Here is a 22,500-nt window from a genome sequence, read left to right as displayed (position 1 = left end):
TATCTCTAAAAGAGGGGGTCCTGGGAGAGGGGGGGCTGTCAACATGACACTGACAGGAGGAGTTCAGGGGTGTGACTGTCAGCGGTCCAACCAGAACCACATCCTACAGGTGGTTAAGAACATCATCTACAGAGAGGAATAAGTCTGCTAACAGGCATTTTCACTGTACTTTTGCACATGTCAGCAGAGCACACTAGGAACAGGGGCGGAGCTGACACAGGCAGCAGAGGGACTGGGGCCCCACAGCAGAGGGGCTTCGGGGGGCACTGAGAAACACTTGACTGTAAATAAAAAGTACATGAATTAAAAGTAATACCAACTTTAAAAGTGTAGCTGTTGCTATAATAACAATGGTTCCAATGACAAAGACAAAAAACAACAACATAGACCACTACAGTGCCTCTCGAAAGTATTCATACACCTTGAACTTTTGCACATTTTGTCATGTTTACAACCCTAAACATAAAGATTTTATTTTGATTTTTTTACTGAACGTTCACACACAAGTAACCGACAACTGTGAAGTGAAAGCAAAATGATACATGATTCTGTTATTTTTCAAAAAATAGAAAAGTGAAAAGTGGGGCATGCATAAGTATTCATACAGCATTTTCTGAGTGCATTAAATTGCCTTTAAAACATTCCTATTGACTCCAGAATGTTCACTCCTTGGCCTGACCATTAAATAGAGGCCACCTGTGTGTAATCTACTCTCAGTATAATTTCAGCTGTTCTTTTAGGCCCTCAGAGCTGTGGTTCAGTAAAATAATCTAAATAAAATCTTTATGTTTAGGGTTGTAAACATGACAAAATGTGCAAAAGTCCAAGGTGTATGAATACTTTCGAGAGGCACTGTATATGCCAGGCTATGAAAAAAGAAAATCTTCTGTAAAAAAAAAAAAAGTCAGAAAAGGTGAGTGAATCAATGGGTCCAGAAATAGCTCTTCAAAGATCAGGTATCATCAGTGTTGTAAAACAGAAGAGAGGATCCCTGAGGAACTGACTAAGTCAGAGCCTCAGATCCTCTCTTGTCTGTTTTACAAAGAAAAACTTCCGTTCTATTTATCTAAAGCAGCAGCAATGTCCCTCTCTCTTGGTACAGCAGCGCTTTTTGTCTTTTTCTGCGAACTGCCATTGTAGTTTCTTTGTTCTACATTGTTTTACTGGATGATTTTGAACATCGTTGCTGTGTTTTTACTGCATCTTTGCTGTGTTTTTACTGCACTACTATAGACATTTAAGCTAAAGACATTTGAGAATTGAGACCTACACATATCCTCTTCTGAAACACTGAAGAGGCACCAATAGTCCCGCACAGTGCAGCACAGTGGAGGTGTCAGAAGAGAAGCTACAGGAAACAAAAAAGGGACAAATCAAGTGAAGGTGAAAGACCGTAGCGGAGCGCAGGGAGATGCAGGAGGAGGAGCTGACCAGTGCAGGACACCACGCTCTGAAACGGGGACACACCCTTACTTATTTTGTTCCTAAGCATGATTATAGTTGTTGCAGGGAACAGCAGAATGGCTCATTTAAAGGGATAGATACAGACGGCATCTCTGGAATGGCCCATATATGGTTATGTTTGCAAACAGTTAAGGGGAAAAACAATTGAGAAAAATCTAAACTTTTTCTAATTATTTAAAAACTACTCTAACAAACGCTGAATTATGAATATAGTTTTCTACTAAATAAAGATACAAAGACATGGAGAGGAGCAAGTGGTTCAACAGCCCATAAATATACAAATAACAGAGAATGCTAACATGATGCTTCATGGTAGCATCGGGCTAATGCTAACGGTTAGCTAGCACTAGCTACAACTGCCGTTATTTCACTTCTACAGAACAATTTGCTGTGGGAAAATATCCAGATGGGTCCGATTTAGACTTGACTTTATTTATGTGTGATAAATAAGTCCATATTCCACCAGAAAATGGCTAAAAAGAGTGGAAGAGTGTGAAGAGGAAGAGAGTGTATTTCTCTAAAGATTCTATTTTCCCCCTTGGCGAGGCCATGCCCCCTTCTATGACGCGATGCCCCCTGTATCTATATTTCAGGATTTTTGACATAGGGCCTCATTTCTTAGTTATCCAGAGTGTTGTTGATTTCTGGAGATGCATATATATATATATATATATATATTATATATATATATATATATATATATATATATGCAAGCCACTTGCACAAGTCTCCATCAAATGTGGCATATTCCAAGGAGACGCCCTGTCCCCACTGCTGTTCTGCATAGGTCTGAACCCCCTCAGCCAAATAATCAACAAGACTGGCTATGGATACCGACTCAGGAACGGGGCCACCATCAGTCACCTCCTCTACATGGATGACATCAAGCTGTACGCTAAGAATGAGCGAGACATCGACTCACTGATCCAGATCACCCGGATATACAGTGCAGACATTGGGATGTCATTCGGACTAGAGAAGTGTGGTCGGATGGTGCCTCAGAGAGGGAAGGTAGTCCACACAGAAGGGGTCTCACTCCCAGAAGGAACAATAGCAGACATTGAGGACAGTTACAAGTACCTCGGAATCCCACAAGCAAATGGCAACCTCGAAGAGGTGACAGGGAAAGCGGCTACGGCCAAATACCTGCAACGAGTAAGGCAAGTCCTAAGAAGCAGCTCAATGGCAAGAACAAGTCCCGGGCAATAAGCAGCTACGCCCTGCCAGTAATCAGATACCCTGCAGGAATAATAAGCTGCCAAAGGATGAGATACAGACCCCAAATCCAGCACTCTGAGACTGTACGCTACACGGCATGTACCACCCAAACATAACTGTGGCGGATATTCAGAAATCCTACCAATGGCTAGACAGAGCCGGACTAAAGGACAGCACAGAGGCTCATCATGGCTGCACAGGAGCAGGCCTTGAGCACCAGAGCAATAGAGGCCCAGATCTACCACACCAGACAAGACCCCAGGTGTAGACTGTGCAAAGAGGCCAATGAGACAATCCAGCACATAACTGCGGGGTGTAAGATGCTGCAGGGAAAGCTTACATGGAGCGCCATAACCAAGTGATAATAATAATAATAATAAATTTTATTTATATTGCACTTTACATTTCAGCGAAACCTCAAAGTGCTACAACAGAGGAATAAAATCTGATAAAAACAAAAAGAACATTCACATAGTAAAAACAACACAGCAAACAAACAAATTAGTCTGAAAAGGCCTTTAAAAATAAATGTGTTTTTAGGCCTTTTTTAAAGGCCTCAACACTCTGGGGAACCCTCAGGGACTCTGGCAGGGCATTCCAGAGTCTCGGGGCAACTGCCTTAAAGGCCCTGTCGCCCATTGTGGAGAGCTTGGTCCCGGGCTGGTGAAGGGTGTGGGTGAAAGTGGACCGTAGGCGCCTTGTGGTGGTGTGTGGGGTAAGGAGCTCAGTGAGGTATGCCGGAGCTGTTCCATGGACACACTGGTATGTGAGGAGGCAGATTTTGTAGTGGATTCTGTGGTGAATGGGCAGCCAATGAAGGGACCGGAGGACAGGGGTGATGTGGTCATATTTGCGCGGCTGGTATAGTGCACAGGAACATCTGTGTGGTGGTTGAGAATGACCGAGCCAAGATCCTGTGGGACGTCCAGGTGAGGAAGAGTTAGTTTTTATATATATATAAAAAAAAAAAAAAAACTCTTCCTCACCCTCCGCGGGCGGTCTCTTTTTCCTCCTGCTCGGGTCCTCTACCAGAGGCCTGGGAGCTTGAGGGTTCTGAGCAGTATCTTTGCTGTTCCTAGAACTGCACTTTTCTGGACCGAGATGTCTGATGTATTTCCTGGGATCTGCTGGAGCCACTCCTCCAGTTTGGGGGTCACTGCCCCGAGTGCCCCAACGACCACGGGCACCACTGATGCCTTCACCCTCCAGGTTTTCTCCAGCTCTTCTCTGAGCCCCTGGTATTTCTCTAGTTTCTCGTTTTCCTTTTTCCTGATGTTGAAGTCGCTTGGTATTGCTATGTCGACCACAATGGCTTTCCTCTGCTCTTTGTCCACCACCACAATGTCCGGTTGGTTCGCCATTACCATTTTGTCCGTCTGTATCTGGAAGTCCCACAGGATCTTGGCTAGGTCATTCTCTACCACCTTTGGAGGTGTTTCCCACTTTGACCTTGGGGTTTCCAGCCCATACTCTGCACAGATGTTCCTGTACACTACACCAGCCACTTGGTTATGGCGCTCCATGTAAGCTTTCCCTGCAGCATCTTACACCCCGCAGTTATGTGCTGGATTGTCTCATTGGCCTCTTTGCACAGTCTACACCTGGGGTCTTGTCTGGTGTGGTAGATCTGGGCCTCTATTGCTCTGGTGCTCAAGGCCTGCTCCTGTGCAGCCATGATGAGTGCCTCTGTGCTGTCCTTTAGTCCGGCTCTGTCTAGCTATTGGTAGGATATCTGTATATCAGCCAATTCAGTTATGTTTCGGTGGTACATGCCGTGTAGGGGCTTGTCCTCCCATGCCGGGACCTCCAGCACCTCATCTTCAGTTCCCCATTTTCTGAGACATTCACTGAGCACGTCATCTGTCGGAGCCTTGTCCTTGATGTACTTATGGATCTTGCATGTTTCATCCTGGATAGTGGCTCTCACACTCACTAGTCCTCGGCCTCCTTCCTTACGGCTAGCGTACAGTCTCAGGGTGCTGGATTTGGGGTGGAACCCTCCGTGCATGGTTAGGAGCTTTCGCATCTTAACATCTGTGGTCTGTATCTCATCCTTTGGCAGCTTATTATTCCTGCAGGGTATCTGATTACTGGCAGGGCGTAGCTGTTTATTGCCCGGGACTTGTTCTTGCCATTGAGCTGCTTCTTAGGACTTGCCTTACTCGTTGCAGGTATTTGGCCGTAGCCGCTTTCCTTGTCACCTCTTCGAGGTTGCCATTTGCTTGTGGGATTCCGAGGTACTTGTAACTGTCCTCAATGTCTGCTATTGTTCCTTCTGGGAGTGAGACCTTCTGTGTGGACTACCTTCCCTCTCTTAGTCACCATCCGACCACACTTCTCTAGTCCGAATGACATCCCAATGTCTGCACTGTATATCCGGGTGGTCTGGATCAGTGAGTCGATGTCTCGCTCATTCTTAGCGTACAGCTTGATGTCATCCATGTAGAGGAGGTGACTGATGGTGGCCCCGTTCCTGAGTCGGTATCCATAGCCAGTCTTGTTGATTATTTGGCTGAGGGGGTTCAGACCTATGCAGAACAGCAGTGGGGACAGGGCGTCTCCTTGGAATATGCCACATTTGATGGAGACTTGTGCAAGTGGCTTGTCAAACAAAGGCTCCAAGCCTTGGCCAGCCGCCTAAAGAGGTACACGAGAGACAACGAAGCCAGACGAGTAAATCGTCTGTTCGCAACTCAACCAGCGAAAGTGTACGCTCAGTGGCAGGGTAACAATAACAGAGCAGACCCACCAAGGCAGGAAACTGAACAGTACTGGAAAGGCATATGGGAGAAGGAGGCAGCACACAACAGTGATGCACAGTGGCTGGTGGCTCAGAGAGGACCACAGCAACCTCCCTGAACAGAATCCAGTTACCATCACTTGTGCCACTGTTTTATTACATAACATGTTTGTCAACTAAAACTAGAGTAAAGCCTAAGAATGATCTGACTATGTGAAAGAGAATAATCAGCACGACATGATGAGGGGAGAGTGGTGGCGCCCGGTTACGTCCTGGTTTTGATACATGTAGTGCTTCCATGTTCTGATGATATAAACCTCATATAAATGATGTTTCTCCAAAAACCACCGGGTGTGACTTCAGAGCAAAGTCAGCTTTGGTCGGAGGTTACTGCTATTTTCAGTGTGAAAAGTGTGGTGTGCCGAGTTATAAAAGAGAGTTAAGTGTGGACTTGTGTCAGAAAGCCTTCTCAGCCCTGTGGCCTCCTCCTGAGTGTGCTCCACAGATGGAATATTTATAAAGGCTGGAGATGAGCAGCTGGCCACAGACAACTGTTGGCACCTTTCAGAACAGGAGCAGCAAGATAATGAAAGTCCGGCATTCAGTGTCACCAGTGTTCACACCGCAGCCCCGGCGTTACCGTCAGACACCTCGAGAGAGCGCAGTCTTTTTAGGAAGTACAGTCGACCTTTTATAATACTGTTCCCTCATCAAGAGTTTTGAACCACTCGCACAGGTTTGAGTAAACTATACACTTTCCACCAGTTGAACGGCCCCAAAAAACTTGAAACACAGCCCAAAGCGGTCACGTGACGCACAAATATAGGTGCATCTTGGGAACACTGATGTTCCCAAGATGCATCAGATGATGCATGTTTTCCAATAGCAACAGCGGGTTTGGAGGGGAGCTTCACTTCTGTCTACTCCAGGGCAGCTGTGGCTACAAACATAAACAAATGTGGAGTAATTGAAAAATGACAACAGTGCAATGCTTTGTGAAAATTGGTAACACAGGCTTGTAAAGCACAATTCAAGTATAAGCCATTATTATTAAAATGCAAGGTAAAGACAATGCGAGTGTGTAGAAAAGGACAAAACTAATGCACTGTTATTTTTCACTAAATAAATTCTACACATTTGTAATGTATGGAATAATGTGAATAATTGTAAAAGTCATTGACTGCATAGTCCTACTCTAAGATAATAAGCAAGTCCGTGTTTAAAAGAGGAAAGACAAACAGACCCTTCTTTCACACTCGTGTATCTGGAGTATTGGAGAAGTCCAAGTGTTAGAGAAGAAAATATTGGACTTTTCTCTATAGATCCCTATTTTCCTCCAAATGAGGATCCGACAGACTGCTCTAACTGTGCCGCCTCAGTCCCATGAGCCCTGGACAAAGAGTGCCTTCAAAACTCCACCTAAACTCCACTGTTTTAACGTGCATTTTATACCAAACTCAGACTCACGCCTGCTCCACTCACCTTAAGAGTGGACTGTTAGTAATTGTGCGCAGGGATGCAGAGGGCCTGCAGTGTTTGGTATTAGCGTATTTGAGCGGAGCGCGTCAGTGTAAAGGCCAATTAGAGAAAGGGTAGAAAGCAGCTTGAATGGATTCAGATTGTGAAAAATGCTTTATGGCCTCTGTATTCCACAAGGTTTAATTAATGACTAGAGTTGTCTGGTGTTAAACAGTTACATGTGCACTTATAGGAAGAGTGTGTGTGTGTGTGTGTGTTTGAGAGGGAGATGAATGCTCGGAGAGGGCAAAGGCCATTGATCTGCCTGGGCCTTCCTCCTGCCTCCTCCTCCTCGTTCAGCTGCCAGCTCTGGACTGTTTTCCTATGGAGGAGTGAGCGGCCTGTGAGTGCCGCAGAGAGGGGCAAACACAAGGCGCTAATTAAGACTAAGCTAACAGGAGTTCACTTGATGACGGGTCCCACAAGAGCTTCACCAATGTCCACACCATCACGGAAATGTAGGACTGTCCACACCTTGTTCACAGAATGTCCGTGGTGCCGGTCAGCAACAGTTGTACAAGTTTCAAAGGGCCAAAAATTTAAAATGTAGTACCAAGTAAGCTTTAGAAATTTCTCAGTAAATTCAAGTGTAGATTTGAATTGAGCAGAGTTACACTCGTGGTCACCTGGGGTCATTTTTGACCCCATTTTGTCTCTATAACATCTCAGTCATAAAATATAATTTTTCAATAAGTTTGGGTTATATCTTTAGTGTAATTCAGACTAATGGCCTGATACTAAATTTTTGTGCCTTTTTTTTTTGTTTTGTTTAGTGTGTAGGCCTTGTTTATGTAAAAAAAAAAAATCAGCAAATCCTGAACAAACAACAGTCAGAAAATATCAAAAATCTAATTCTGAGGATAACTCGGACTATCTGGTCAGTTTCCAAGTGGAAATAGTCCAATTCAGTGCAATTTTTTAGTTTTCTCATACATTTGAATGAGAACAAATAGTTACACTGACCTGGGGTCATTTTTGACCCCATTTTGTTTCTCTAATATTTCACTCATAAAATAACATTTTGAAACAAATGTGGGTTCTATCTTTAGTGTGACTTCATAACAATGCACTGATAGTAAATTTTACCATTTTTTATTATTTTTTCGGTCGGTGGGACACGTTTATGTAAAAAAAAAGTTTTTGAGGCAAAAATGGCCCTGTAACACTGACAATCCTGAAGTGGATATAACTGGAAGTATTTGGTGAATTGGGCACTGGGAGAGGCTGAAAGGTAGAGCAGGTTCTGTTTTTGAAAAATGTTTCATTTTTGAATGAGAGCAAATAGTTACACTCGTGGTCTCTGGGGTCAGGCAAAACCCCATTCATTTCAATGGACATGAGCCGATCTTAGATGTTTTCTGTCTTTGACCTTTTGTACCGACTTCATTCGTGCTTCAAATAAAATATACCTGCAGAGACAAAAGGCTGTGAACAGTCAGACTTTGATCACAGATCCTAAAATCTGATGCATATCAGTGCTTTGAGTAGTTTTGGAAGAGATCATGATCAAAAAAGATGATTTTGTATAAATAAATGTGCATCTGTCTAGTGTTTATAGAATGCCAGCTCTTTGGAAAAACAAAGCTGTAAACGTTATACAAACACATTCTGCTCTACTGTACTTTACTTTCACTGTCAAACTGCACTGAACATTTAATATTTTGATAAAAGTTCATGAATTAAGATGTAAACTCTGCTTTGAGCAGATTTTTTGATGAGAATATAGAGACTTTCCTGAAATAAGAGAGTGAGAATCACAGTTTGGCTATATTTCGAAACTGGGTTATAGCACTGTTTTTAGGTCCTAAAACTATGAAAAAATGACTGAATTCAAAATTTGGTAAATGTGCATGGAGAGGAGGTCCTGTGGAGTGTATATAAAAAATGTTGTGGATTTGGAGTTGAAATTAAGTTGATATGAAAGGCAAAAGTCAAAAATATAGCTGGAATCACAGACATGGAGGACGGCACGGTGGCGCAGCGGTTAGCGCTCACACCTCACAGCTAGAAGGTCCAAGGTTCGATTCCCACCTGGACGGGGCCTTTCTGTGCATGTTCTCCCCGTGTCTGCGTAGGTTTCCTCCGGGTACTCCGGTTTCCCCTACCACTAAAAACATGTACAATAGATTCCCCTCTGGGGCCAGGACTCCCCTGAAAAAGAGATTCTTAATCTCAGTGGGACTATCCTGGTTGAATAAAGGTCAATAATAAATGCCATTTAAATGAATGGAGAGCTGCTGCTGTTTTCAGGCTTTAGGCCCTGTAACTATTGTAAAAAATATGTGAATTCAAAATCTGGTGAATGTGCATGTCAAGGAGGTCCTCTGGGATGGAAACATAATAATGGTTTCATATTTGAAGCACAAATGAAGTCGGTACAAAAGGTCAAAGACAGAAAAACCTGAGGATCAGCTCATGTCCATTGAAATGAATGGGTTTCTGTCGGGGTCAAAAATGACCCCAGAGACCACGAGTGTAACCTGTAACCCGCACATCAGGTGTGTTAATGCCCCAGCCGTGTGTGAAATCCTGTGCATTATACAATAGCTACAGTTTGACAAGCAGGATGAGGAAACTTTACGCATGGGTCTGATTCGGTTCTGAAGTGCCATATATGCGCGTACATGTGCAGTCTGCAACACTTCCAGCTCTGCCCCTCAAAAAAGAAAGACACCTGTCGCCCTGGTCACACTGCACTGGTTTCTCAAAGTTTGATCTAGAGATAATGGGCCAGCAGTCCGTGCGCAACTCTAAACGCAACTCTAAACGCAACGTGGTACACGCGCGATCTTGCATGTGGCACAGGTTTTGCGTTTAAGGCTGCACCACTAGGGAGAGGGCGCGATTTAAGAAAAAGAGGCCGACTGAGGCGTGGTTCATTAAAAGCAGCACTTGTGCTACTCTTCTGTGGCAACCTTCACATTATTTTCCTCTTGTCTTCTTCCTTAGAATCAAGTCAAATTGAAAACAAAAGTGAAATTGCCTTGAAAAGTCTGTTTGAGCGTAGGTTACACGCAGGCTTACTTTGATACAGTAGATCAACACGCGCACGCCTAACACCAAAACAACAACAGTTTTCCATAAATAAACCATCACTGTATCCCCCTCACTGGGTGTTAGACAACGTAAAAAAACACAAAAAAAACAAAGGCCAAACCGGTCTGACCAGGTATAGGTTTTGGGGCGGCCCGTGTCTGATGTGACATGAACAGACTCCGGCCTCTGATTGGCAACGAGAGAGTGGACAGACCTCACTATTGACATGCAGGTCATACAGATTTAATATTTCACAACATCATACGACTGTGCTGAAAGGGGATTTTGCTGATATTAGCATTTAGCCGCTGTCAGCTTTAGCTGGTGTTAGCTTAATATTTGCATGTGGCTTACCTTCATAGTTGTATTTAGCAGTTTCTTTTCTGTTTTAATACAGCTTGGCTCCTCTGAATGATTCCATAAGTCCCACCAGAGGGCAGCATTTGTCCACATTTGTTCTCATTGCGGCTCTAAAAACTTTTAATGACGATCTGTACTGCATGCTCCTCTGTGGGGGTGCAGCCCACAACAACTGCGTGTGTGTGTGCGGTGGAAAGAAAGGTGTGCAAGGTAGAGTCGCGTGCACGGCCGGGTTGCGCTATGTGGAACAACGGATAAAGTCTCTTTGTGAAGAATAGAGGGAGTTGTCTGGCCATGTTGGGCTAAAGTGCCTTCAAGAAAAAAAAAAAACTGTGTTCGTCCTTTTTCATTCTTTGAACCTTTAGTCTCCGTTTGGATCATTCAGTTCAAGCTCAACGCTCCTTTTCCTTACACTAAAACTATAGAAAATATTTGTGATTCATGTGTCCACACAGTTCTCCGATCATACGGTCGTCTCCAAATGGAAGGCAGTTCTTTGCATATTCTTTAAGTGGCAGCTGTATTCGGTGAGAGCATGCAGTGGCGGAGGGGCCGTATGCAAAGGCAGCCTGGGTGTGTGCTCCCAGTCACAACAATGAGGGATTAGTTCTACAGCGTGCCCCGGAGCCGCTCTGTGGAGCATTTATACGGAGGATTTCAGCTCTCTGGCCTCTGACGTGACACATTTAAAAACAGCACAATCCCAGTCACACAACGCTACACTGGAGAGCCACATGCGGACAGGATGCACCAGTTTCTGAAGTACTGCAGTCAGGTTCAGGACAGAGCATTTGGACAGAAATCCAATGTTTAAGTTTTGGATTTATCTTTGTAGCTGTCTAATCATTTGTCCATTTTATGGGGCACACTTTTGATCCATAAGCTTGATTTGGACTGTACAAGTGCTGAACATGAATAAGCGCAGTCAAGAGAGCAAAGTGGCTTTCTCACAGCAACACTATAGAATCCGCAGTCTGTGCTCACATGCGATTTGTTGTATTCTGGGGCATTAGCATAGGGACCTCTGGTGCTACCTTATCGGCGATAAGGAGCTATGTGCCATCCCATAAGCCACTGGAATATTTGATCAGAGTATTCTTTATTTGAGCCACTGAAGTCCATAGCCAGAAGTAGGAATGTTTGTGTAGTCCAATATTATAAGGGTAATGTAGTTTTTTCTGAAACAGCTGTTGGTGATGTCACTTCCCCTGTAATTTCAAACCTGGGTAGGGACGGTCGAATTGGGAAAATGCTGCTGAAGCTCCAGTTCTCTAACTGCATAGTGGTCTAACAGTTGACCCCATGAAAGGTTAAGGGTCAGGAGCTAGGATCAGGACATAGAAGCTACGTATTTGATCGTTTCAGACGCAGCCAAAGAATACTCTTCAAAACGGCAGAGCAACAGAACAACTACCAAATACAATTTAAGTAACTCAAAACTGGCCTTTGGTGTTTGTACTTACTACTTGTACGTCTCGGAGCGGACATACTCAAAGACGTGAGACACTCCGAGCTGGAACTGGTCCGCGATGGGGGTGACCCAGGGGTTGTTCTCTGCTTTAAACACCTGCTTCGGCCCCGTCAGGTCCAGGTTTCCTACAACACACAGCACGCTACTGTCAGCTGCCGTCCTTTTTAGCATGTTCCAAATAGTTTCCCTCTGGACCGGGACGAGTGCTCTCTTCTTTTTACAGAATTTTTAAAATGTGGGGGTGGTTCTACTTTCAGATTCAACATAATCTTAAACACACAACAAGCAAGTTCTTTTCTCTGATAATGAGCAGTTTGTCAGTTGTTAATATTGTGTAAAGAGTCGAGTCGAGTCGAGTCGAGTCGAGGTTCCCAAACCAGCCCCTCCGGCCCCTGGCAGCGTCAAGACATTTTGTCGATAAAAATAATGAACAGAACCAGTGGCAAAGGCCAATATGCACTGGGAATGAACCAGGCTCCTGCTGCCGTCACACAGGGAACATACAGCCCTTAGCAGAGGGCCCCCGACCCTTGAGGCTGCTCAATTATAGAAAAAATAATAATCATGATTATTTTAGTAATAACTGCAATCACGATTATTCAAACGATAATTTGTTGCTGGGCAAACTCCCATGAACTCGGACAAATATTATTATATTTTCTATCCATGTATCCTGAAGGGTCCCTGAAATGATGCTATAATCCAAATATGGTCATTCCCTTTCTGGAAGCCACCCGTACAAAAGACCGGAGAAACGTGTCACACCGCACATGTGACAAACTTCAGGGCCGCTTTTCTCCAAATTTTTCTCCAAGTTTTTGTTCCACTCATGCAACGACCTCGACACTTCAGCAGCTCCTACAGACTCCAAACTTTCCAATCTTGGATTTGACAATATTTGAAGCTTTTTCAGAGGTATTTTTAAAATCCCAGAACAGCTGGGCTGGGTGTGTGTGGATCGGGAAGTCTGGGCATCTCTGCTGAGACTGCTGCCTCTGCGACCCGGCCCCAGATAAAGCGGAAGAAAATGGATGGAAAGATGGATAATTCCAAGCCTGACATATTGAGCTTAGAACACAAAGAAACAAGGCAAAATGGGATTTTTTTTAACTTATGAACTCATGCATTTCACAATTGAAAACAAGATATCCAAAATCTTAGAAACTAATATACAAACAAAATAATACAATGAATTTTTAGGCAATATCACATTTTTATATGAAAACATAACATTAGAGAAAAGTTGCAATAGCGGTACCTAGTTCAGGAGGCAGCACAGTCAGTCTGTTTCCCTGGATGTGGAGCTCCTTCAGCTGCACCAAGTCTCCGATCTCCTTTGGCAGAGAGATCAGGTCATTGTCCCTCAGACTGAGCTGAAAAAGAGAGCTTCATCAGCAAGTGGAAACCTATACATGTTGTGGTCACATATAACAGACTCACTATCTGCAGTTTGCCGAGTTTCCCGATGTCCGCTGGCAGAGCCTCGAAGTCATTGTCACTGAGGTAGAGCGCACGCAGGGTGGCTTTGGAACAGAAAGTACCATTCAAGTTAGTATCATTTCATGGTTTCAACGTCTTAACCCCCGCCTTAGTTCAGCTTTACCTAAATCGAACATTTTACAGCCTACAGGCCAGTGTAATGCCTCATTTGAAAGCTAAGACCTACAAAACTGATCTAAGATTTTTCCTTGTGATGTCGTCACTTTTTGTTGTATGTATGCGTTTTTCATCACTTTTTTGACGCCTGCCTGTCACCTGTTTTGTAACGTTTTTGACGCTTTTATGTAAAAAAAAAAAAAAAAAAAGGCAACAAAGCAGTTACAAAAAACTGACAAACACAGTGATATCTGAGAAGTGAAATAAAGTTTATATGATTTATGAAAGTGTGCAAGAATTATTCAAACAAAATTAGGCATGTGCCTAAATTTAGGCACAACAAAAGAAAAAATAACTCAATATTTTGTGCATCCTCCTTTTGCAGTAATAACAGCCTCTAAACACTTTCTATAGCTTCCACTTAGAGTCTGAGAGCTTAAATCTCAGAGACAGTTTTCTGTATCCTTCCTCTAAACCATGATGTCGAACAATCATTGTCTTCAGCTCATATGAGAGCTGTTTTGAGGCTCCCATGTTGCCACTCTTCAGAGAAGATGCAAAGAGGAGAAAAACTTACAAGCGGCCTCCTTAAAATACCTTTTATCATGATTGGATTCAACTGTGTATGAGGGTCAAGGGTCACTGAGGTTACCAAACCAGTTTTGAGTTCTAATAATTAGTGGTAAAAGTATTGAAATAAATAAAATGACAAGGGTGCCTACATGCACATGCCTAATTTAATAATAATTCTTGCACACTTTCCATAAATCATATAAACTTTATTTCTCTTCTCAGATATCACTGTGGTTGTCTCCTATATGATATATTTAACTGAAATTTCTTATCCAGACCACCAGGAAAATTACGAAAATTTACAGGGGTGCCCAAACTTACAAAGATGACTCATAACAATCACAATGGCCCTCATTTATCAACATTGCGTACAAAAACGGTGTACGTATGGGTGTATTTGCAAAATACGCCAGAGTGCGCGTGGCATTTATGAACCCGTGCTTTACGCTCAGATCTCTCCGTACGCAAAAGCAGCTGATGGTAAATGTCACGGAGAAATCCCAGCGTCATTTGAATGAAACGCCCAAAAATATTCATAATCAGGAAAGTACTAAAAAGAAATAGGTTAATAAAAAAAATAAAAAAACGTTTATTAAATACGCTGTAGGCCTAAATAGCCTTTCAGCCTGAGCAGAGCTTTCCTCCGGGAGGGAACAGGTGCGCGGAGAGCTCACAGCCAACCGGAACCTAACGAACCCGTCCGGACCGAAGACAGCCCGACGACGGGGCGAGCTTCGATCCTCCCCCTGAGGAGAGCGTGCGGTCAGCAGACCCTGCGCGCGCCATTCCCGAACCCGTCCGGACCGAAGACAGCTGTGGTGCTGTCGAAGGATTTATTTGACACCCGGGTTGCTCGCGCCATGGAATACGGTCCACAGACTTGACGCTCAAAGCAGCCAGAACACGGAGCAGGGCCTCGCACAGACCCAGGTGAGTCCCGGTGTCCCGACGGCAGCGGCATGTGAGGCGGGGTGGACATCCACACAACGTTTGCGCAGCAGCAGCGGTCTTTTTTGTTAAAAAAGAAAATATGTAAAAAACACCATGAGTGTCTCTATGGCCCACAGTCCAGGTTCTAGTGTCTCTGGTCGGGCTGAGCCTCTGAGCTCGGCCCGTGGCCTGGAGGAGCAGGTCGATGCAGCGCAACATTGAATCAGGTCTGCCCATAAACATTAACGCTGTGCCTTGTTTCATGTTTAAATCATCAATGTGGATTATATGCGGTGTGGCAATGCAATTCATGCTGCTAAAAACTGTTTTCCAGCACTGTTTAGTGTTTAGTTAAAATTGGTGTATCATGTGCACCACCTCCTGACTTGGTGTAGGATTTGAGCGCACGGAGCGCTCAGATTGATAAATGCCAAAACAGGCGGTAATTTTTTGTACGCCCCACATACGCTCTGATTTCACCGTACGCAAGTTTGATAAATGAGGGCCAATCTATCCATCTATGCAGTGAGTTATTACTGAGGTAGAAGAAGTTCCCGGGCAGAGAGCTGTGGTTGAGGTTGTTGTAAGTGAGATCCAGCACTTCCAGAGCAGGGAGTGAGCCGAAGCCTCTGGGCAGCGTGCTCAGCCGGTTCATCCTGCACACACAAACCAGCAGGTGGTAAACATACATCTATTTAAAGTTCCTATTGGAAATGAGACAGACAGACAGACAGACAGACAGACAGACAGACAGACAGACAGACAGACAGACAGACAGACAGACAGATTATGAAAATTCCATTTCATAGACAATCTTATTTAAATGTAGACAATAACACATTGACTTCCTCTGGTGTCAGGGTCTCATTTTGAGAGGCCTAAATCCACCGCAGCATCTCCGCTATCCACCCACATCCCCCTGTTACGTACAAGTGCGTCCCGTCCCGTCCCCCTCCTGTGTGTGTGGAAGTGTGAGTGCGTCCCGTCCCCCTCCTGTGTGTGTTGTGAGTGTGAGTGTGTGTGGAAGTGTGAGTGCGTCCCGTCCCCCTCCTGTGTGTGTTGTGAGTGTGAGTGTGTGTGGAAGTGTGAGGGTGCGTCTCCTCTCCCAGCCTGAACAGCAGCTTTGTCCACAGAATGGCTTAGATCCACACATGCTTATGGTACATGGATGAGTGGTCGATCCCCCCGTGATCCTCGCGGGGCGTGTGCGTGCATGTAAACACTCCCCCTCCGCCGCCAAAGACAGACCGGGCTCATCCACACAAGCGGGGAGCTGTTGGTGCTGCCGCGCTGCACATCAGGGCTTTAGCGGAGATTTCAGAGTTCAGCATGAGGGTCACCATCAAAAACAAGAAGGATTCTTTTCTAGTCTGTAGCTTTTATCAACAGTTTACAACTAAATATCTGAATGAAAGTATGGATCTGGTAAATAGGATAATTAAATATGTCCTGATATGGATGTGATTTCAGGCAAGTCAAACGTATTTGTCCTGTGCTTTTCAAAGACTGGGTCATTTAAATCATGACAGTAAAATAGGCCCGACGAAAATGGTGACAATGACAGTATAGTAGAGTATAGTAGAGTATAAGGGTAATGGAACAGACAAGTCATGTGTGTCCCTACCCCAGGTTGAGGTGCTTGAGCTTCTGGAGGCTGCTGATCTGAGTGGGCAGCTCTTCTATCTGGTTGTTGAACATATTGAGCACCTCCAGGTTCTTCAACTCAGAGATGTTCGGAGGAACGGCTGAGAACAAACAGGAACACCAGCAATCAGACAGGAGCAACACCACTTAGAATCTCCCTCACGAGCAATAAAGGCATTTTTACTTTTTTCTTGGTGAACAGTTGTGACTTTTCAGGCTGACTTCAGACAGTACTCACTTAAACACGTCTAAGAACATTGCAATAAGAGAGAACATAATCTACAAATTGCTGAACCGAGGTTCACATTTCAGAACATGTTCCAACTGTTAGCTTTTATTTCTGAGGTTGCACGATTGATTACAAACAAATCAGAACTTTTGTTTTTGTTTGTTTGTTTTTATGTTGTGTCCTTTTATGTGTTGACATTGCACTTTGAGCTCCTTGCACATTGTTTCCATGTGGAAAAATTTCTAATTTCTAATAAAGTGAATCTGAATAAAAATCACAATTTCAATTATTTCAATGGGTAACTCACAAAGCGTAGAATATCTCGACAGTAGATTACACCACTATAAACATGCTCTGAAATTAAGTCTTATATTAGTTTAGTCTTCAAACGCTAATGCTCCTGCTGCCTGGAAAACGGAACCTCATACTGGTCAGAAAGGTCAGAACTAATCACTGGAGGTGTTTTGTTGGTGATTTTTGCCAGTAGCGACCATCAAAATTTCAACTTTTATTAAAATTCACAGGCCTAGTCCTTAAACAGCTAGAAAGGGGGGGCTACTGTATTTTGTCAAACAAATGAGTACAGCCACATTGATGCACTAATATGTATTTATATTTGTACTACTCACATAATACCCAAATAGTTTTACAAATACGTCATTTCGAAAGTATGAATTGAAACGTGAGTTCTGATGTATTTGCAACACTAAGTGTGTTTGTGAGTGTTGGCTTTTGGTGACCTCTGCTGGCAGAGAGTGGTATTCATTTACAATGGTCTAAAACTGTACTGGGGCGGCAGCGGTTAGTGCTCTCTCTTCACAGCTAGAAGGTCCGGGTTCGATTCCCACCTGGACGGGGCCTTTCTGTGTGGAGTTTGCATGTTCTCCCCATGTCTGTGTAGGTTTCCCCCGGGTTCTCCGGTTTCCCCTACCACTAAAAACATGCACAACAGGCCAGGATGAATGATGTGTGTGAGTGAATGGTGGTGTCAGAGGGTCTGTTGGCGCAGACGTGTGTAGTCGCGAAAGCGCCTCTGACAGTCTCCAGGGGAAACTCAAGCTACAAACGTAGCTTTCCACCACCGAGTGTGGAGTGAATGTACAATTGTCTCATGTAAAGCGCTTTGTGACTATGTCTGTGAAAGGCACTATATAAATAAAGATCTTCTTCTTCTTCTTCTACTGAACAATAGAATTACTGATCATCTTAAACCCCATCAGTGATTTGTTTGTTTTAAAGAGGGGGTATTATGCTTTTTTCAGCCACATAGCACCAGTCTATAGGACACTACAATGATGACGAAACCTTCTGTTGGTCTGTCAATGCAGTAAATTAGAATAACTGCCTTGTATAAAATTGCTCTTTCAAAATGGCGTTAGCAAATGACTTGAAATAGGCCTCTGTCTCTTTAAGAACCTCTGACCCTTTCCGACACGCCCCCTCCACACGCTGTCTGTGGCATCACAACAACACTCCGCTCGTTGTCTCAAGTATTGAAACTACGATCGGTGCATTTTAATTTTTATTGTTGGAAAGGAGCTACTGTTTATCACTTTGTGAACAATGGCCACACAGGATATTATTTGGAAACAAACCTTCCACACCGGACGCTTGGAAGGGGCTCTTGCCTGAAAAATAACTGCTGTTTGGAGGCTATCTCTTTGCATCTGCCATGCCCTATGGATCTCTAACTATACCCCCATGGACGACACCAGGATCTGCAGGAGCCCATACGATTCAAAGACGGACATTATCTGTGCAAGTGGACAATGGTTTTTCGAGGTTACCCGTTAGCTTGTTATAATCGACTACAGCTCATTGTTGATGAAAAGTCTGCAATAAACCACAAATGTGTAAAGCCAGGCTCATTGTGTGATCATCGTAAAGGCTGCTTCGAGTAGTTGCTGCTTTATTGACGTTATTTGTGCATAATATGCTGCCTGTTTTCAATGAATGTTGTGAAGGTGAAGGTTGTTAGCTTGACGCGGCTAATAGTGCCTTAGCTCCGAGAGAAACCACTCGGCTACGACTCACTGTAGATGAAATGTGAGCAATAAACTACACAATCAACAAGCCAGGCTCCGTGTGTGATCATCATAAAGGCTGCTTCAAGCAGTTGCCTGTTTTAGTGACGTTTTCAATGCATAATATGCTTGTATTCAGTGAATTTTCCCGTTAGCTTGTCGCGGCTAGCTTGTTAGCTCCGGGAGAAAACCACTCGGCTATGACCCATTGTAGATGAAATGTGAGCAATAAACTTCCAAATCAACAAGCCTGGCTCCGTGTGTGATCATTGTTAAACGGTTCTTTATGTGTGTGGTGGTTTTATTGACTTTATTTGTGCATATTTCTCGTTTTCACGTGATGACTCGAGGTTTAGCTTAGCATTAGCTTTCTCCGGAGGCTCTGTGCATCATCAAGGCCCAGCGCAGAACCAGACACTGAAATAAGTGTTCTTGTCACCGGTTTTAATCCTGGGTGTTTCGGTAACAGAAACACTGATGTGTGTCTTTGTAAAAGTCTGCTGTGGCTCCGGTTCACAACACATGAAGCTAATCCTCCATGATGACTCTGTTTACATCTTAGGGCTAGACACTGTGGGGAGGGGGTTCTGCTGAGGAGCAGTGGTTGGTTACTCGGCTGGTGACGAAAGGTCGGAGGCGTATCCTGGAGGTCGAGGGCGTTTCCTGAAGGAATCAGGCGTTTTATCCCTAAAATGGCCGCCATCAGAGTTTCTACAGATTACTCGAAAATACGTGAATGTGCCAAGGCAACACTTCAGGCATGGTTTTAATGAGGGAATGACTTAATAACATGATGTAAAGCTTGAAAAAGTCGATTTTGCATAATAGGCCCCCTTTAATGAAAGTTAATCCATAAACCTAAAGGTCAGTACTTACCAGTGAGTTTGTTGTGGCTCAGGACCAGCTGAGTGATGTTGGACAGAGTGACTGCAACAAGAGACAGAGTTACAAACTGACCATTTAAACAGCTCTTTCAGGTGACCAGTTCCAACCGGAGGTCAATGGTGAAAAGAGCACAGCCTTTGACCATTCATTTTGACACAGGTTAACAGCAGCAGCTGCTGCTTATTTACAGACACACTTCCCAGAGGGATAAAAGTGCAACTGTGAGTTTGGATCATTTTAAAAAAAGGTTTCGACTGTTAGCTTTGGAATAATATGTTGTTGGTTTTTTTAAATCAGATGTCATAAAAACAAGAACTGCGTGTAGGTTTCCTCTGGTTTCCCCACCACTAAAAACATGTACAATAGACCATAATGAATGGAGTGAGTGAGTGAGTGAGTGAGTGAGTGAGTGAGTGAGTGAGTGAGTGAGTGAGTGAGTGAGTGAGTGATGAGGCAGCTGTGGCTACAATAGTAACTCAACACCACTGAGTATGGCGTGACTGAATAATGACTAAAGTGTAAGCACTTTGAACCCCGTACTACTCCACTGTACGAGTGTCACTTTATAAACTATCACCTGCACTTCTTTATATATCATATTGTGCTCGGATTGGCTCTCTTCATTCCAAAAGATATCTTTATTTCAGATTAGCACATTACGTTGTTCTTTAACTGCACTAGTTTCCATGAGAGCTGCTGAAACAAGTGAACTTGTTGATTGTCAGATCTGGAAAGTCTCAGACATGAGATGTTAGAGATGTTGGATGGTCTTACACAGTCCCTGGACGTCCAGCATGTTGGAGATGCCTCTGTCGCACATGTCCACCTCGGGAATGTTCTTGTCCCGGCTCTCCTCCACGATCTTCTTCAGAGACTTGGACATTTTATCTGAAAATAGACACAAACCGCAGGGAAAAGTGAGAAGCTATGCTGCTACATGCTAATACGGGCCACAAAAGTACTGGCATAACGTTATAAACACAATGGACTGTTGGGAAGAGTAGCCCTTACGCCTAGAAGACAACTCCGACGTACAAAGAGAAGTAGAAGTGAAGTAAACAATGTAAATGTGATGAAATGTTAGTTTGATCAGGCTCCGCTGCTGCGACCTCGCCCCCAAGCGGAAGTTTACACTGGAGACACATGACCATAAAAGGGCATGTGTCTGCATGGCCCATAGCAACACACTAGAGTGGACATGCCCTGTGGGACATGCTCTCGCGAACATGGCCGCCATCTTGAAACGGTAGTATAATACTGTATTACATGTGTATTACATTTCAGTATCAAATGTAAATTGATTTTATAGATGTGTATTTAACGGTTTTAGTTTTCTTTGATAGAGTGAGTTTTGTTAGGGGTGCCAGCCAGGACAAGATGGATATTGTTTAGTTTGAGTAAAGTAATTGACCAGTCACACAAAGACGTAAACCAACATGTATAAACCCTCTCAGTGACGCGCAGACATTTTGAGGGGCAGGTGCTCAAGACAAAAGGGCAATTATTTCTTTTTCTGTCACTAGTGACACCAACAGACCATTGATTAACATGTCCAATAATGTGAACCTAATAATAAACTAGACTTTAGAGGACGACGTAGAACTATCACATTGCTCTGCACTCAAGATAAGCACAAATACAGATAAGTAAGCAAAGGTACAATAGCCTACACTTAAAATATCTGGTTTGTCAAAAATATCTTGAATAACAATAATCCACTGGGCTGTTCGTGTTCCTGTGCTCCTCCTTAGTTCAGCTCACTCTGCTCTGGCCCTGGTCTACGCTCAGCCCTGACTTACCCCGGGATTCCACATCATCCGCCTGTGCGCTCAGCTCCACTCCGCTCCGCCCCGACTCCGAACGGCTGCGACATCAACGCCCACTGTCTCCGCTTCAGTCCGCCCCGGTCCTCTCCGCCAGTGCTCCAGCTCCACGAGGAGCACGCGCACAAAGCAACGACTTTGAGAAATACAACTCCCAATAAAATAATAAACAACTATTTATGAGCATGCGAGCTATAGTAGTATAGCCGTGTTGAAGCATGAAGCCTGTGCCCCCTCATGCGCGAGGGAGAGAGAGGCAGAACAAAAAGTTACGTGAACGAAAGCAACAGAAGCTTCATCGGGTCGTGTGATTGTTTGTGTGATAACAAACTCCCCAGAGGGAATTATCGAGGTCACTTTGTGTGAAATAGTGACATTTTCGTTAAAATAAAGTCCGCTCGGAGGATATTTACTTTGAAAATACGGATATTGTTGTCGTTCTCTTTCCCGTTTGGTGCGGTCTGAACTGTGGAGCTTGATCCGGCCGGAGCTGACGGGACGCAGACGGACCTGAAAATAGGGTTGATCCGTATTTTTATCGTGGCGAGGCGGAGTGTCGGAGAGGCGACGTAGGCCCCTCGGAGCGGAGTGGACGATGTGGAATGTTTCTGAACGTTCAACATAGCAACGCATTTGCTGCGGAGGTCGGGGCGGAGTGGAACGGAGCGGAGCGGGGCGAGCACGGAGAATGTGGAATCTGGGGGTTAGTCTGAGTAACAAAGCTCATTTTCAGAACATTTTATAGCGACAAAACAGAACCGCGAAAGTGACTGACTTTTACCGCTGACTTTGTGCAGATTTCGCACGCGCGGTGGCGCTGACGTCCTCGCGCTGACGTCCTCGCGCTGACGGCCCTTTCGTTTCCTTTCCCTTTAATAATCCAGTCATGTCGCGCTGGCTCGTTCATAAAGTTATCGAATGTACTTAGTTTCCTTTCCTCCCGCGTCTCTCAGAGCTGGGCTGAACCATCGTCTCAAACGGGGAGACAC

General features: G+C 44.2%; 1 protein-coding gene across 1 annotated transcript in view; it reads right to left on the bottom strand.

The window, feature by feature from the left end:
• Positions 1–20,825, bottom strand: part of rsu1 (Ras suppressor protein 1) — a 29,180-nt gene extending 8,355 nt beyond the window's left edge. The window contains exons 1-8 of the mRNA XM_079575979.1: positions 20,700–20,825; positions 20,463–20,576; positions 19,680–19,730; positions 16,531–16,651; positions 15,444–15,562; positions 13,248–13,330; positions 13,066–13,180; positions 11,800–11,932 (exon numbers count right to left, since the gene is read on the bottom strand). Of these exons, the coding sequence (XP_079432105.1) occupies positions 11,800–11,932; positions 13,066–13,180; positions 13,248–13,330; positions 15,444–15,562; positions 16,531–16,651; positions 19,680–19,730; positions 20,463–20,571 (731 nt within the window). The 5' untranslated portion in view covers positions 20,572–20,576; positions 20,700–20,825. The remainder of the gene's footprint in view (positions 1–11,799; positions 11,933–13,065; positions 13,181–13,247; positions 13,331–15,443; positions 15,563–16,530; positions 16,652–19,679; positions 19,731–20,462; positions 20,577–20,699) is intronic.
• Positions 20,826–22,500: the final 1,675 nt, after the last annotated feature.

Source organism: Gobius niger, assembly GCF_951799975.1.
Source record: "Gobius niger genome assembly, chromosome: 18".
Taxonomy (NCBI): domain Eukaryota; kingdom Metazoa; phylum Chordata; class Actinopteri; order Gobiiformes; family Gobiidae; genus Gobius; species Gobius niger.
The sequence above is the reverse complement of the archived record's forward strand: the minus strand, read 5'-3'. Positions and strand labels throughout refer to the sequence as shown.